The sequence below is a fragment of the Rattus norvegicus genome, chromosome 13 (assembly GCF_036323735.1).
Source record: "Rattus norvegicus strain BN/NHsdMcwi chromosome 13, GRCr8, whole genome shotgun sequence".
NCBI lineage: Eukaryota > Metazoa > Chordata > Mammalia > Rodentia > Muridae > Rattus > Rattus norvegicus.
In genome coordinates this window covers 50,768,646-50,785,424 of record NC_086031.1, presented here as the reverse complement: position 1 = coordinate 50,785,424, position 16,779 = coordinate 50,768,646, and the positions used below count along the sequence as shown (strand labels likewise).

The 16,779-nt window shown below is 46.0% G+C and overlaps 1 protein-coding gene across 1 annotated transcript; it reads right to left on the bottom strand.

The window, feature by feature from the left end:
- Positions 1–8,921: 8,921 nt before the first annotated feature.
- Positions 8,922–16,181, bottom strand: LOC134481618 (uncharacterized). The gene is made up of 2 exons (XM_063272778.1): positions 15,950–16,181; positions 8,922–9,577 (listed from the first exon to the last, which is right to left on the bottom strand). Exons 1-2 carry the CDS (start codon positions 16,179–16,181, stop codon positions 9,027–9,029), a joined length of 783 nt encoding a protein of 260 aa, XP_063128848.1. The 3' UTR covers positions 8,922–9,026.
- Between the last annotated feature and the right edge of the window lie 598 nt (positions 16,182–16,779).

Sequence of the window (16,779 nt, the reverse complement as noted above, 5' to 3'; positions counted from 1 at the left end):
TAGCATTGTCAAAATAGATACCTAAAGCCCGTGAGGCCAGCAAGACGGGTCAGCAAAGGTACTTGCTGTAAAGCCGGACAACCTGAGTTCAAACCCGGGACTCAGGTGATAGAAGGAAGGGATCTACTTATACAGGTGGTCCTGAACTGTACACACACACACACACACACACACACACACACACACACACACACACATATGTTGCAATAAATAATAAACACAGCAGATGTGTTTTGGTACTTGAATGTTCTAAATCAAAAAAGAAACTTGACCATCAGAAAAATCTGAGTGAAGAATGCCAGGTTCTCCCAAGGTCAGCTGCACTGCTCACAGTGTACAGTGCTCAGAGTGAACCATGTGGACAGTGTGCACTGCTCACCATGTACAGTGTTCACAGTGAACCATGCAGACAGTGTGCACTGCTCACAGCATGCAGTGCTCACAGTGAACCAGGCAGACAGTGTGCACTGCTCACCATGTACAGTGCTCATAGTAAACCATGCAGACAGTGTACACTGCTCACAGTGTACAGTGTATAGTGCTCACAGTGAACCATGCAGACAGTGTACACTGCTCACAGTGTATAGGGCTCACAGTGAACCATGCAGTGTGCACTGCTCACAGTGTACAGTGTATAGTGCTCACAATGAACCATGCAGACAGTGTACACTGCTCACAGTTTACAGTGTATAGTGCTCACAATGAACCATGCAGACAGTGTACACTGCTCACAGTGTACAGTGTATAGTGCTCACAATGAACCAGGCAGACAGTGTACACTGCTCACAGTATACAGTGTATAGTGCTCACAGTGAACCAGGCAGACAGTGTGCACTGCTCACAGTGTACAGTGCTCACAGTGAACCATGCAGACAGTGTGCACTGCTCGTGGTGTACAGTGTACAATGTACACAGTGAACCATGTGGACAGTGTATACTGCTCACGGTGTACAGTGTACAATGTACACAGTGAACCATGTGGACAGTGTGCACTGCTCACAGCATGCAGTGCTCACAGTGAACCATGTGGACAGTGTGCACTGCTCACAGTGTACAGTGCTCACAGTGAACCATGCAGTGTGCACTGCTCACAGTGTACAGTGCTCACAGTGAACCATGCAGTGTGCACTGCTCACAGTGTACAGTGTACAGTGCTCATAGTAAACCATGCAGACAGTGTACACTGCTCACGGTGTACAGTGTATAGTGCTCACAGTGAACCATGCAGACAGTGTGCACTGCTCACGGTGTACAGTGTATAGTGCTCACAGTGAACCATGCAGACAGTGTGCACTGCTCACGGTGTACAGTGTATAGTGCTCACAGTGAACCATGCAAACAGTGTGCACTGCTCATGGTGTACAGTGTATAGTGCTCATAGTGAACCATGCGGACAGTGTGCACTGCTCACAGCATGCAGTGCTCACAGTGAACCATGCAGACAGTGTGCACTGCTCACAGCATGCAGTGCTCACAGTACACTACGTTACAGTGTGCTGTGCTCAGAGCATGCAGTACCCACAGTGTACCATGTTCACAGCATGCAGTACTCACAGTGTACCAGGCTCACACGGTGCAGTATACACAGTACAGCACACTAGCATTGTGCAGTGCACACACTATACAGTACTCAATGCACTGAGCACCCACTGCACCATGCCCACGGCGCTGATGAATCACAAGTGACATGACATATGAGAGTCCACAAGGCCTCTCCAACACCAAGCGTCCATGACCCCATGGTGCTAAAGAGGAGTTGAAAACATAAGTTCAAAGCCTGAAGACTCCAGTTCCATCTCCCAACACTGATTACATTTATCAAATGATTTTCTTCCTTTAAGTAAAGCCCTGGATGTAAACTGATGTGTTCCTTTTAAGCCAGGCAATGTCGCTGCTGTGTCCTTACAGATAACTATGACAGAAATAACACCTTCAACAGGGGGTGTGTGGACCCTTGCCATAACTCCATGTTCTCTTGAGGGGTCTGTGAGACAACAGATTGGATTTAGATAGTGATGACTTATCTAAAAAATGGATGGACAACAACTATCTCAGGCGATTCTCCATAAATATCACTTCCTCTGCAAGCCTCGTAAGGTATTAATGGCAGGGAGCATAGCATTGTGTCTCCCTGATAAGAGGCTGGAAGGGATGTGTGTGTGCATGTGTTAAACAGTCAAAGAGGCTTGACGAGCCTGCAAGACTAACAAGACTCACCCTTCCATCTTACCCCAATCACCATTTTCTCCCTCTAATTTTGGTAACCTGTTCATTCATAACTTGCTGTAAGATAGGCGTGCCACTGAAAGGAAGCTTTGGAAACAAAACGCATACATAGCACGGGCTCTTGTGGGTTGCAAACAACATCAAATGGGATTTGACACTTGAGGGTCACACCAAATACTTATGAGCAAGAGTAGTATTTCACCCTGCTATGTGTACGGGTCCTTACTGGTTCACTTGTCTGTTGCTGCTGCTGCTGCTGCTGCTGCTGCTCTGCTGCTCCTCCCCCTCCTCCTCCTCCCTTCCTCTTCCTTCTCTCCCTCCTCCTTTCCCTCCCCCTCCTCCCCTTCCTCCTCTTCCTCCCCTCCTCCTCCTCTTCTCCCTCCTCTTCCTCTTCCTCCTCTTCTCCCTCCTCCTCTTCTTCCTCCTCTTCCCCCTTCTCCTCCTCCCTTTCTCCTCTTCCTCCTCTTCCTCCCCCTCTTCCTCCCCTCCTCCTCTTCTCCCTCCTCCTCCTCTTCCTCCTCTTCCCCCCTTCTCCTCCTCCCTTTCTCCTCTTCCTCCTCCTCCTTCTCCTCCTCTTCTTCCTCCTCTCCTCTCTCATTTGGTAGTCAAGAGAGCCAATTCCCAACAATAGAAACCATAGACAGTAGTTCAGTCAATTAACAGGCTTAGTGACCCACTCCTGTAATCCCAGCTCTGGGAAGCTGAGATAGAAGAGTTGCTAGTTTGGGGCCCATCTTGATGTACCTGTATGGGAAAAAAAAATTTAAGTAAGGAAGACGTCACTTTATCTTGGCTTGTCTTTTTTTTTTTTTTCTTTTTTTCTTTTTTTCAGAGCTGGGGACCGAACCCAGGGCCTTGTGCTTGCTAGGCAAGCACTCTACCACTGAGCTAAATCCCCAACCCCTTGGCTTGTCTTTTTTACCAGCCCCTGCTCTACTTCTCCTTAAAGAAAGATCCTAACTTTTCTTTCGCTTTCTCACCTGTAATTTTCATCTGGAGAAATGAAACATGAAGTCACAGCCAACAGCCACACCAACAATTAATTCTGTGGTTGGGCAGAGGAGGGCTGTACCCTACAATGATCTCAACATACAAATCTGGACACAGCTAACTTGCACACGCATAGCATTGATTTTTCCCTCATGCAAATCTGAAAATCGGACTACCTGATGTGGATAGGCAGGCACTGCAGTAGGAGTTATGGGTAGTCTGTGATAAGTTAAAGATGCATAGTGTAGGGCTGGAGAGGTGGCTCAGCGGTTAAGAGCACTGGCTGTTCTTCCAGAGGTCCTGAGTTCAAATCCCAGCAACCACATGGTGGCTCACAACCATCTGTAATGAGATCTCATGCCCCTTTCTGGTGTGTCTGAAGACACTGACAGTGTAATCAAATATAAAATAAACAAATCTTTAAAAAATGTTTTTAAATAACAAAAACAAAAAGAACATTTACCCAAAAGAAGGTTAAAAAAAAAAAGGATGAAGGAAATTTTAAAAAGACTGTAGTAAATACGAAACAAAGATGGTTGGTAGGCATATACTCGGTCACCACTCCCTAACACAATAATCCGGCAGCGCTCATCTGACAAGGGCTTAGTCAGGGTTGTCCCCACTTCAGATGCTGGTATGACATGGCTCTTAACTACCCCTTAAGACCATGTGTTGACACCTGGCTGCCAGCCAACGGCGCTGTTGGGAGGTAATGGAGCCCTCAGGAGGTAGGAGCCAGTGGAAGAAAATGAGATCACAGAGCAAGTGCTCCTGAAGACGGATATGAGGATCCCTCCCCCTCTCTTTTATTTACCGACAGCGTGAGCAGTGTGAGCAGCTTTGCTGGATACCATGGTATCCAGTCTGGCCACAGGTTCAAAGCAGTCAGCCAAAGCACCATGGGCTGAAACCAGGAGCCAAAGTTAATCTTTCTCCCTCACGAGTCACCTCAGGTATTTAGACATTGTGATAAGAAGCTAACACACACATCAGTCACAGCCAGCATGCTGTCACCGACACTTCGGACCAGCAGCTGTACACAGAGGGTCCTCACGACCATTTCATTAGATTGGTTTAATTTACCAAGACAGCAGAACTCGGAACACTTTGGTTTCATTTACCCGGTTCCTACAGTAGATGTGTGGAAGGGTACACAGAGAACAGGCAGATGAGGCAGTGCGTCAGGACGGGTACCCGAGAAGGATGCACGCACTCCCATGCTCTACCGGCAAGCGCCAGATCCAGAATCTCCATCTGCTGGTCAACATCCCAGAAGCTTCTCAAATCCTGTCCTCTTGGGGTTCAATGGAGACATTGTTGGGTGGACATGATTGACTACATCGCCAGACATTGGTGAGCAACTCAGCTTTCAGCCCTTCCCATCCCTGGATGACCAGGGTGGGGGTCAGGGGGTGGAGGGCAGGCAGGGACACCGTATGTTTCCACCAGAGGGTCATAGAGTTAGTTTCTGCAGGCTTCCCTCCCGTCCCAAGGCCGCGCAGGCTATCACTCCTGAGCCCATTCAGAATTCTCATCACCCTGGGGTGGGAGAGCTGCTCAGCGGTTAAGAGCTCCTCCTACACTTGTGCAGGATGAGGGCCAGGATTCAGTTCCCAGCACCCATGACGGACAGCTTCCAACCCCCTGTAACTTCCGCTCCAGCAGACCCGATACCCTCTTCTGACCCACACAGGCAACTGCACCCATGTGTGCATATTTATATATACAGACAGATGCGCACGTACACACACACACATACACACACACACACACACACACAAAATCTTTAAGAAACTCTTTTTCACCTCCCTGTCTTAAGCCTGCCTTCTCTGAGGACCCTTTATAGCCAGCAAAGTGATTACCGATAGGGTTTATAAGAGGAAAATAGAATTACCTCTAGCTCCCCATTGTGTTTTCCTTTGTATTTGATAAACACGGGGCGGTACCAGCACTCCCCCACTTATTAAGGAGGACAAAGGCGATGGCTGACTATCTATACCTGTTACTGAGTTTGCCATCTGAAGCAAATTATTGTTATTACCATGTTATCAACCCTTTAAGAATCTCGTAATGGAAAAGCTAACAGCTCATTAACTATAATGACGACCGTCTTCCAGCAGAGGGAGAGCAATGGCCTGAAAGCATCCTGTCACAACCCCGAAGGGCTCCTGAAAAGGATGGACAACACCAGACAGCAAGGGGCTGGCATCAAGACCAACCACTCCAGGGTTGTGTGTGACTCCCGCTGTGCTCCCAAACCCTCTGTGTTTACGGGACCTGGTTTGTACCCTGAGAGGGTAACAGCACATCTATGGGACCACTACAGACAAAGAAAGGAAGTGAGGTACTGGTGTCAGCCCGGCATCAGCATCAGACCTCGCACTGCAAGGCAGACCCTGTCATCACGAGTGAGCTGTGTTCAGTTTGTTTGTTTTGGTTTTTTTGTTTTTTGTTTTTTTCTGGAAATTGTTTACCTCAGTGGAATTGGTTATCCACTGAGGCAAAGTTCAAAGCTCTAAAAATAAGTGCCCACAGCTGCTAAAAAGATGTAAGCCTGGGAAAATAAGGGCAAAGAACATTCGATGAACCCCAAGGGGGAAGTTCTCCAGGCCATAAAACCTACACGGCATTCTTTGAGACCATCAGTTAATTTTTATTCCAAAAGTTCAAAGCCACTACTTACAGGAACTAATTCGTTGCTAGTACTCCCTCTAAAGTAATCTCCCAGGTTTGTAAGAGCAGAGGTACCCAAGGGTTACTGGCTCCTTTTAGCCATCATAGCTGGTGTTACATGAGACAGATCTGTGAAGTCCAAGACCCAGAATAACAACAATGTTCAATGCTCGCCAAGCATCAGGTAGCCTCGCTACTGAATCCCTGAGGACTCACTCACCACACTAACCCACCCCTTAGCCAGTGCTTCGCAGCCTTCCTAATGCTGCGACCCTCTGGTACAGTCCCTCATGTTGTGGTGACCCCCAACCTTAAAATTATTTTGCTGCTACTTCATAACTGTAATGTTGTTACTGTTGTGAATCACAATGTAAATATTTTTTGGAGAGAGAGGTTTGCCGGAGAGACCCACAGGTAGAGAATGGCTGCCCAAGGATCTATGGAGAAGTGACAGCCAAGGCCAGAGAGAGATATCTCACCATAGGTAGATGCTAATGTGTCCTTCATAAGCCGTCCTAGCTGTTGTGCTTTAAGAGCGGGCCTCATGTACCTTCTAATTTTTACATATGGTCATCCATATGCCGGTGAGTACTTACAGAGGGCAGGAGGCTAGAAAGGGACATGAGAGTGGAGAAAGGAGAGAAGATGGCCACAGAACATATGTGACTTGGAGGTGGAACAGGGATTTCTGGAGATGAAAGGGTTTAGGCAAGAACGGAGAGAAGAAAGATGGTGGAGGACGGGGGAGGAGAGATGGGAGGAGACTCAGCCTAAGGCAATGTGTGAGAAGCCCGTTACTCTGTAGGCCGATTTTTAAAATGAATCTTTAATCTCTATCTTAGTTTGCATTTCACCGTGAAGAGACACTATGACCAAGGCAACTTTTTAAAAGGCAAACAATTGGGGCTGGCTTACAGTCATAGAGGTTCTGTCCATTATCATCATGGCACTGGACACCGCAGCAGGCAGGCAGTCATGGGGCTGGAGGAGTTGAGAGTTCTACATCTTGATCTGAAGACAGCTAGAGGGAGGCTTTTTCCGCACTGGGCGGAGCTTGAGCACTAGGAGACCTCAAAGCCCGCCTACACCGTTACTTACTCCAATAAGGTTACAGCTATTCCAACAAGGCCACGCCTCCTAATAGTGCCATTTCCGGTGGACCAAGCATGTTCAAACCAACCTCCCTTGCCATTTCTTCTCTTCCCATCCATAGGTTGCTCTCCTGGGGTTAGTCTTTATTTTGCGAGTATCGCTAATTTTGTAATGTATTTTCCATTTTCCACGTTACAATCCAGCCTGTTTACTTACATGCACGTGTGCTAGAATCACTATGTTCTGATTTTATACTGAACACTTTTCCTCGTGATTTTGGTTTGGTTTTTAAGTTTTCCTGTCTGCTTTATTTGTCGTTGGGGTCTGTTTCTGTTTTCTTCTCTCTCTGCACCCCCAAGCAAGTGTCTGAGGCTAACAGCATAGGTTATCTACGTCTCTACACAGCTCTCCAGGGTTACTGAATCCATTAAATAAACGCACACAAACACATCTACGGGTGAGAGACCAGGCTTAATGAAACCAGACTCGCAGTCCACATCTATGGGCTTGGCTTTGCTCATTTACGAGAATGTCATGAGGCTGAGAATGTAGCCCACTGACAGAGTGCTTGCCCACCATGCACAAGGCCCTAGGTTAGATTCCCTAGCACAGGAAAAGAAAAGGAAATTTTAAAAAAAGAAGAAGAAAAGAAAGAAAAAGAAAGGGAGCAAGGGAGATTACTTTTTAAAAACCAGAGGATGTGTCTCAGCTGGTAGAATGCTTGTCTTGTAAGCATGAAGCCCTGGGGTCCATCCCCAATACCCCATAGTACATTAGCATAGCGCTCCAGAGGTGTAAGCAGGGGGATCAAGAATTCAAAGCCGCACGGTGAATTTCCCTGAGACTCTCTCTAGGAACAAAAAGCAGGTGAGGTCCTCTTTCTAAGCAGAAGGTCTAGGCCTAACCCTTTTTAATAGTTAAGCATGGGCGCTGACAAGCGTTCACATTGTGCTCTGCTTAACCACTTCAAACAACGTTGTAGTAGAGACAATGAACTTGAACTCCTGAGGAGCGTTACCTTGTATCAGATAGGATTCTGGGCATGTTTGTGTGTTTCTGCTGTATAAACAATGTTGGATTACGACTTTTCTTCTTTCTTCATTTCCCCTTGATGTCCTATTACACTTCCAGCAGAGTTGTTCTGCAGACCTACTCTGTGGGTTTAGTCAGTCGCACATCACTGCAGTGAGCCCCCAGACCATATCACTGTGCCCCAGATGACTTTGTCACTAGCACACCGGCCAGGTACTTTTTCAAATCAGACCGAAAAGTTAACACACTTAAAAATAAAACTCCAGGACCTGGGGACATAACTCAGGACTGGCTGCTCTCACAGAGGACTAGGGTTCAATCCCCAGAAAACACATATATATACATATATATGTGCAGGGAAAACACACACACACACACACACACACACACACACACGAAATAAAATAGCAAGCCAGACATGAGAGCACACATATAATCCCAGCATTTGGGGGGCTGAGGCAGAAGGATCTGAAGTTTGGAGGTGGCCTGATCTACATATGAAGAAACAAAATAAGAAACAGCTGCACAGCCACACGAGCATTTAGTGCCAGCACTACTTGGTCTACATAGTGAGTCTCAGACTAGCCAGGGCAGTCAGGGCATAGGAAGACTATCTCAAAATACACTAACAATTAATAATAATAGTAGTAATAATAGTAATAATAATAATAATGGGAAAACAGTAACAAATCACCCTTAAAAAAGAAAATAAATAAGTCTAGCTTTTTTGAATACTTGAGAAGATAGTAAGGAAAGGGGTTGTACTGGTTAGTTTTGTGTGTCAACTTGACACAAGCTGGAGTTATCACAGAGAAAGGAGCCCCCCCTGAGGAAATGCCTTCATGAGACCCAGCTGTAAGGCATTTTCTCAACTATAGTGATCAAGTGGGGGAGACCCAGCCCATTGTGGGTGGTGCCGTCCCTGGGCTGGTGGTCTTAGGTTCTATAAGAGAGCAAGCTGAGCAAGCCAGGGGAAGCCAGCCAGTAAGTAACATCCCTCCATGGCCTCTGCATCAGCTCCTGCTTCCTGCCCTGCTTGAGTTCCAGTCCTGACTTCCTTTGGTGATAAACAGCAATGTGGCAGTGTAAGCTGAATAAACCCTTTCCTCCCCACCTTGCTTCTTGGTCATGATGTTTGTGCAGGAATAGAAACCCTGACTAAGACAGGGTGATCCTAGGGTTGAGGAAATCTTGTACTTTTTTTTTCTTCTGAAATTAGCCCATTTATTGCAGGCCAAGCAAGTCTCAGACTGGTAGGGCTTCAATCTTCTGATGGCAGACTTCACTGTGACTGCAGAAGTAGTATCGTAGGTCCAGGTCCCACCAGCCACTGTTTTCATGCGGGAACCACAGTGCCTGATGCCAATGGCTCGTCTCTTCATCTTGGTCTTGCCACAAAAGGAGCAAGTGTACTTGGTGTGCTGGCTGATTTCAATTTTCCTCACCATTTTCCAGAGGGGGGCACCAAAGTGGGTCCTGTATTTCCCCACAATCCCAACCTTCTTGATACATTTAGCCCTGTCGCTGGAACCCCAAGCCCAAGCCCGAAGAGCGAGATCTTGTACTTAATGTCAAGAATTGTACAAAAGCAGAGGGCTGAGATGGGACACAGTGACAGATCCCTCACCTACCATTTGCAGGCATCGGTTCCATCCCTGTCACTAAGGAAGGAGAACCTGGAAGGTGCTGAGCAGGCCAGGGGAAGCAAGCCAGGAAGAAACATCCCTCCATGGCCAGAAACAACGGCACAGAGGTCTTACTCAGTCCTGCACTCACTGTAGCTCCTGCATTTAAAACCAGGGCTATTTGACTGCAGGGCCCTTCCCAGTTTCTGTAAACTTAACCCAGGCTAAGCTGAAGACACACTTCCCACACAGCTTTCAAGGCAGTGAGGAAACTCACAAAAGTATCCAAGGACTTTCAATCTACAGTTTCATCAAAGGATTCTGAGCACTGAACACTGATATGCTACCTAACAAAAATAGTCTTAAATCAGTGTTCCAAGAAGCCCTAAACGTCTAACAAATTTATAGAGCTTTTGTGGAAGATGGTGGCAGTTCCAGCAACAGGATGACTCAGGGTTGAATTCTGGGTGAGTCTTGGCTCAGGGAGGAAAGCAGGAAGGCATCGGGGAGGTATGTCAAACATGACGCTGTTATCATCTGATGCAGTCATCAGTGACAGTCCGGACACGAGGCTGTGGCCGAATGTTCCAGAACATGAGCAGACTTCTGCCAAGGATCCTTCCCTGCCACTGAACTTTCTCTTCACAAACCCATGAGCCAGACTGAAGAGTATAGAACTGTAAACTCGTGTACTCAAGAAGCTGAGTGAAGTGGATCATAAGTTCAAGGCCAACCTGTGCAGCTCGGTGAGACTTTCATCTCAAAAAGAAAAATTTGAAGAAAAAAAAAGTGGCTGAAAATATGGTTCAGGGGGCTGGAAAGATGGCTCAGTGGTTAGGAGCACTGACTGCTCTTCCAGAGGTCCTGAGTTCAATCCCCAGCAATGACATGGTGGCGCACAACCATCGGATGCCCTCTTCTGGTGTGTCTGAGGACAGCTACAGTATGCTTAAATATAATAAACAAATAAATCTTTAAAAAAAAATATGGTCCAGTGTGACACACACAGGACATACATATACTACACGCCACACATGCACATCACACATACTACATACATACCATATATACGTACACAGCATACATACTACATACCACACATACCCTACACACACACATTCACACATTCACACACATGTACACCACACATACTGTACATATACCACATACACATACATAGCATATATACATACACATACACACCACACATACATACATACATACCACATACACATGCATACATACACACACATACTACACATACATACACATACACAGCATACATACATACACACCACATACACATACATACATACACACCACATACACACATACTACACATACATACACATACACAGCATACATACATACATACATACATACATACATACATACATACACAGCACAGACACATACATACACACCACACACGTATACCATACACAACAGACCATGTACCAGGGTTTCCTGTTTGCAGAGCCCAGGACTCTAGTCAGCAGAGCCCTTCCCACAGTTTCTGTAAACGTAACCCAGGCTAACACATACAAACCCACATACACACATCACAGCACACACACAGTGACCTCAGAGCTATAAAGGAAGACTCCAGAAACCATCATGACTCAGTTATTGGTAATTAGGCCTGGGTGCCGGGCCATGAGACTGCACAAAGGGGACAAGGACCATCAACTATTGGCATCATTTTCAATCCAGGATCAAAGTCTAAACAGAGGACTGATCACACGTATTAATTTTAAACTCAGTGAAGTGACCCTGAATGCGCGTGCCTACTTAAGTGGCTGTGCCGTCTCCTGTGACACATGCTAAAGCCACAGTAAACAACACTAACTGCCACCCTGAACCGACAGGACCCTTTCCCACCACCGTGGGACAAGCACATCAGCTACAGAACTCTGTGAAGGTCAACCTAGAGAAGACAGGACAGAGTCCTACAGAGGTAGGCATGCCAAGAGTTAGGTCATTTCACAGATGGCAGAGAACCCGCACTGTAAAGAGGTCTTAGTCACCAAGAAACCACACAACATAAAAATGAATGAGAGGCAGGGTTCAGTGGCAAAGCCCTTGCCTACTGTACACAAGGCCCTGGGTTCATCCCCAGAAGGATTGAGCCAATGGAACTTGATTCTAGACAGCATCTGACTGGGGCCTTAAGGGAAAGCCGGAAACCAGAGATGTCTGAGAGCCAATGTTTCCTGGAGTTACTTTGTGCTGAGTACCGTTGCAGAGCATTGTGAGAATGTGTACCATCTTCGCGGCTCTGGGCTTCCTGCCCATGTGGCGGTCACAGCTTCATCAGGAGACGGGGCTATGGCGCACTTAACTTGATGTACATCAAACAGCTAAGTAGAACAACAGGGAACTGAATCCAGTTCGTTTTTTCACTCCAAAACTTCCAGGTTTCCCTTAGTTCTCTGCGTTGAGCATCCTTTGATGGTTCCCACCCAAAACCAAAGGGAGGTTTTATTTAGCCTTAGCGGTACAAAGAACTGGGACTTGCCTCAAAGCCACTAGGGGGCGATAGAAGGGAGAAGGAGAAGAGATCCTGTGGAGAGAGCAGAGCCCAGGGAACCCGCAAAGGGCTGGGAGCCAGATTCGAAGAGAATGGGATGCTCAGAAGTGTGACCTTCTCTAAGAGCCACCATATAGTTGGGTTTTATTGGTTTCAATTACAGTAAGATGCAAATAACAAATGAATTGCTCAAAGCAAACAATGCCGCGTGTTCAGCACATACACAATGTTACACAGCTGCCACCTCTGTGTAGTTACGAGGCATTTCCATCACTCAGAAAGAAGATCCCATGTTCATTAAGTGGCCCTTTCATGTCTCTCCACCCCGTGCCACTACATTTCTTGTGTGGTCTGGATGGTTCATAACAGAATCATCCAGAGTCTGGCTAATTTGTGTCTAGCTTCTTTTATGTGTGTTTTCAAGGTTCCCATAACATATATCCACCTTGCATTCCTTCTTATGGCTAAATAAAAATCCATTGTCTCTCCCTTCACCCACCGATGTACATTGAATCTTTTTTTTTTTTTTTAACGTTTCTGCAGTCAGTCAGATGCCGCAATGATAAAGGTATTTGCCACAAAACCTGAGGACCTGAGTTTAGTCCCTGAAACACAAATCATGGGAGGTTATGGAGAGCTGTCCTCTGACCCATAACAGTGTCATGACACGTTCATGCACACACAAACACACAACAAAGAAGATTGTTTTAATGCTTCTGAAGTGGCTGAGCAGAGTGGTGCATGTTTTTAATCCCAGCATTCCGGAGGCAGAGGCAGGAGGATCTCCACAAGTCTGAGGACAACCTATTCTACGGAGTGAGTTTCAGGGCAGCCAGAACTACACAGAGAAATTTTGTGTTAAATAAAACAAAAACCAAAAAGATTTCTGAAGCCAGATATGGCGGCAGCATTTGAGAGACAGAGATAGAAGAATTACAAGTTTGAGATCGGGGGCTGGAGAGATAGCTCAGGGATTAAGAACACTTAATACGGTCTGGAGAGATGGCTTAGTGGTTAAGAGCACTGACAGCTCTTCTTGAGGTCCTGAGTTCAATTCCCAGCAACCAATGGTGGCTTACAGCCATTTGTAATGAGATCTGATGCCCTCTTCTGGTGTGTCTGAAGACAGTGACAGTGTACTCATATAGATAATATAAGTCAATAAATCTTTTAAAAAAGAAAAATAGGGGCTGGGGATTTAGCTCAGTGGTAGAGCGCTTACCTAGGAAGCGCAAGGCCCTGGGTTCGGTCCCCAGCTCCGAAAAAAAGAACCAAAAAAAAAAAAAAAAGAAAGAAAAGAAAAATAAAGAACACTTAATACTCTGACAGATGTCCCATATCTCCAGTTTCAGGGGTTCTGTCACGCCTTCAGGCCTCTAGAAATGCACACAGTACACTTACATATATATGCAGACAAAACACTCATACACATTTTAAAAAGGAAGAAGATTATTGTGCTGGCTATTTTCATGTCGACTTGACACATTACAGTCATCAGAGAGAAGGGAATCTCAATTGAGAAAATGCCCCTATAAGATTGGGCTGCAGGCAAGCCTGTAATGCATTTTCTTAATTAATGATTGATGAGGGAGGGTGCAGTCCATTGTGGATGGGGCCATCCCTGCGATGGTCCTCCCGGGTTCTATAAAAAAACAGGCTGAGCAAGCCAGGAGGAGAAAGCCAGTAAGCAGCACTCCTCCATGGCCTCTGCATCAGCTCCTGCCTTCAGGTTCCTGCCCTGTTTGAGTTCCTGTCCTGACTTCCTTCAGTGATGGACTACCCTGTGGAAGTGTAAACAAAATAAACCCCATCATACCCAAGTTACTTTGGTCATAGTATTTCATCACAGCAATGATAACCCTAATTACTGACAATCACAAGATAGTTTGGTTGGGGGGGGGGGTTGTTGTTTGTTTAGATTTATTTTATTTATTTATTTATTTTACATGAGTACACTGTCGCTGTCTTCAGATATATATCAGAAGAGGGCATCTGATCCCATTACAGATGGTTGTGAGCCACCACGAGGTTACTGGGAATTGAACTCAGGACCTCTGGAAGAGCAGCCAGTGTTCATAACCACTGAGCCATCTCTCCAGCCCCATAAGATCAACCTTGCAAGACCTCATCTCAAAATAAATTATAAGTGAATAAATTCCAAGACTGGGGCTGCAGCTCCACACTTGGGCAGTGTGCTCTAGATCCTGGGTTCCATCCCCATTGAGAGAGAGAGAGAAAGAGAGAGAGAAAGAGAGAGAGAGAGAGAGAGAGAGAGAGAGAGAGAGGAAGAGAGAAGGAGGAGGAGGAAGAACAGGAGGGGGAGGAGGAGGAAGAGAGAGAGAAAGAGAGAGATCTGCTTATAGCCCACACTAGAGTTATGAACACATAATCACTTATTCTGAAAATACACGGAGAAGAGAGGCAGATTACTTCTACAATTAAAACTAGTCAGACAGGGCTGTGGAGATGGCTTGTCAGTTAAGAGCACTGGCTGCTCTTCTGGAGGTCCTGAGTTCAATTCCCAGCAACCACATGGTGGCTCACAACCATCTGTAACGGGATCTGATGCCCTCTTCTGGTGCCATTGTTCTCATATACATAATATAAATAGTATTTTTTTTAAAAAAGAATATAGTCAAACATTATAAAAACCGAGGAGCACTTAACTTAGCATATCCAAGATCCTGAGTTTGGTCCCAACACTGAAAAAGCAGTTCAGTAGCAAATCTCTGGTCCAGAGGACACTGATCCTACATTGTTTCAAATGCTTCATTTTATAGCACAGATAATTAGGGCAGAGAGTGGTCACTCCGTTTTCTTTATGCACTTTACCTCTTAAGCCTTTATTTTATGTGAACACATGATTTTTATATCACATATATTGAAAATACCACTTCTAATGTGATAATGGACACTAAAAACACACTACTTCTCCAACAGAAAAAGAAAGTATATCACTTCATTTAATCCCTAAGTAAACCCAATGGAGTCATTCATTCTAATGGACTGTATTTAAAAATCCAGCACTGTAGCACTGTAGACAATAGAGGACCAAATTCAAAGCAATTGGTGTCCTCCCTCAGTCTGGAAAAAAGAAAAGCAGGACCGTATGGATCAAGCCTGTAATGCCAGCTCGTGGTGGGGAGGGGGGGAGACACCGCTGAAGGTTCTAAGCCAGTCTAGTCTGCAAGTTCTAGACCTGCCACAGCTACATAGCAAGACCCCATCACTACAGATCATAACTATAAGACACACACGCCTTAAGAAATAGAGCCAGACGCTGTCAGAATACAGGAAGAGAGCTCACGGGGTAGAAGCAATAGGATTCTGTAAAGGAAGTTACATGCTGTGTACGGAGAATGGAACAGTCCGGGTGGGGAGACAGTGGACAGTAAGTGAGGTTTTAAGGAAGCATAAGTTGTACATTTGCGGAGTTACGGAACAACCGTCGAAGAAACCAATGTAAAAGGAAATCAAATGTCGGCTAGCACTTTGGGCATAATTAAGACATAAAGCACACACATTAAACCTTGCCCTCTGCTTTAGAACAACATTAGATGCTACTAATGCTTGTCCTGCGATTTCAAGCACCGCGTAGCAGTTTGGAAATTTGCCTGGCTGTTCAGAGAAGCACTTCAATTAGAGACTTCTCATTTTCCTTTGCTAAATTCTACCACAGCTGCCACGGGCATGCCTCACGGTGCGTGTGACAGGAAGAAACGTCAGGCTTGCACACCCACCCTGTGCCCTACTTACTACCCAACTAATTCACCGTGAGTACCGATACATCGATACATCGTGAAAGAGGTCAGCCGGAAGCCAGTATACCGGAAGCCGGAAGGCTGCGAAGTACAGTTGAGCAGAAGACAGTGGTACTGAAATGCACAAGAGCGCTGGCCCGAGGGGACTGTGTTCCTCATCAGCATAACAACGTCCAGCATCCAGTTCCCCTGGGCCTGAGAAGCTGTGTACCCAGAGGGGGTGGTGGTTTCTCCATCACTGGAAGGCTCCATGTTTGGTGGAGAGGCCTAGCGATCCCTTTCCAGTCCAGCTTCTATGTTTCTCATAGCCACAGCTGCACACTAGCAGAGCCCTTATTCACTCACTGAAGGTATTCAGCACCGTGTTCCGAAGGAGGGGGCCAGAAGGGAGGCCACTGTTAATGGCAGGATCATTCTGACAGAGGTACCAAGAGTCTTCCAATAGAAATAAAAGAGCATCCCTAGCATCTCTGCCCCGGTGACTATTTTCCCTTTACCAGGACATCAAGACATTAATCATTTTTTTAAAGATTTTTTTTTTAAGAAAAAGCCCCATGTTTTTAAGATTTATTTATTTTATGTATGTGAATACACTGTGCATCGGATCCTATTACAGATGGTTGTGAGCCACCATGTGGTTGCTGGGAACTGAACTCAGGACCTCTGGAAGAGCAGACAGTGATCTTAACCCCTGAGCCATCTCTCCAGCCCAGATTTATTTATGTATGTGAATACACTGTAGCTGACTTCAGACACACCAGACACATTGGATGCCATCAAGATGGTTGTGAGCCATCATGTGGTTGCTGGGTATTGAACTCAGGACATCTGGAAGAAAAATCAGTGCTCT

What these genes read in the sequence shown, in the direction of transcription:
- LOC134481618 (XM_063272778.1), bottom strand. Translation starts at nt 16,181, where the DNA reads ATGGAGCCTTCCAGTGATGGAGAAACCACCACCCCCTCTGGGTACACA. An exon ending in CACGATGTATCGATGTATCG is followed by an intron (nt 9,578 to 15,949) that starts GTACTCACGGTG and finishes CTTGACATTAAG; the next exon opens with TACAAGATCTCGCTCTTCGG.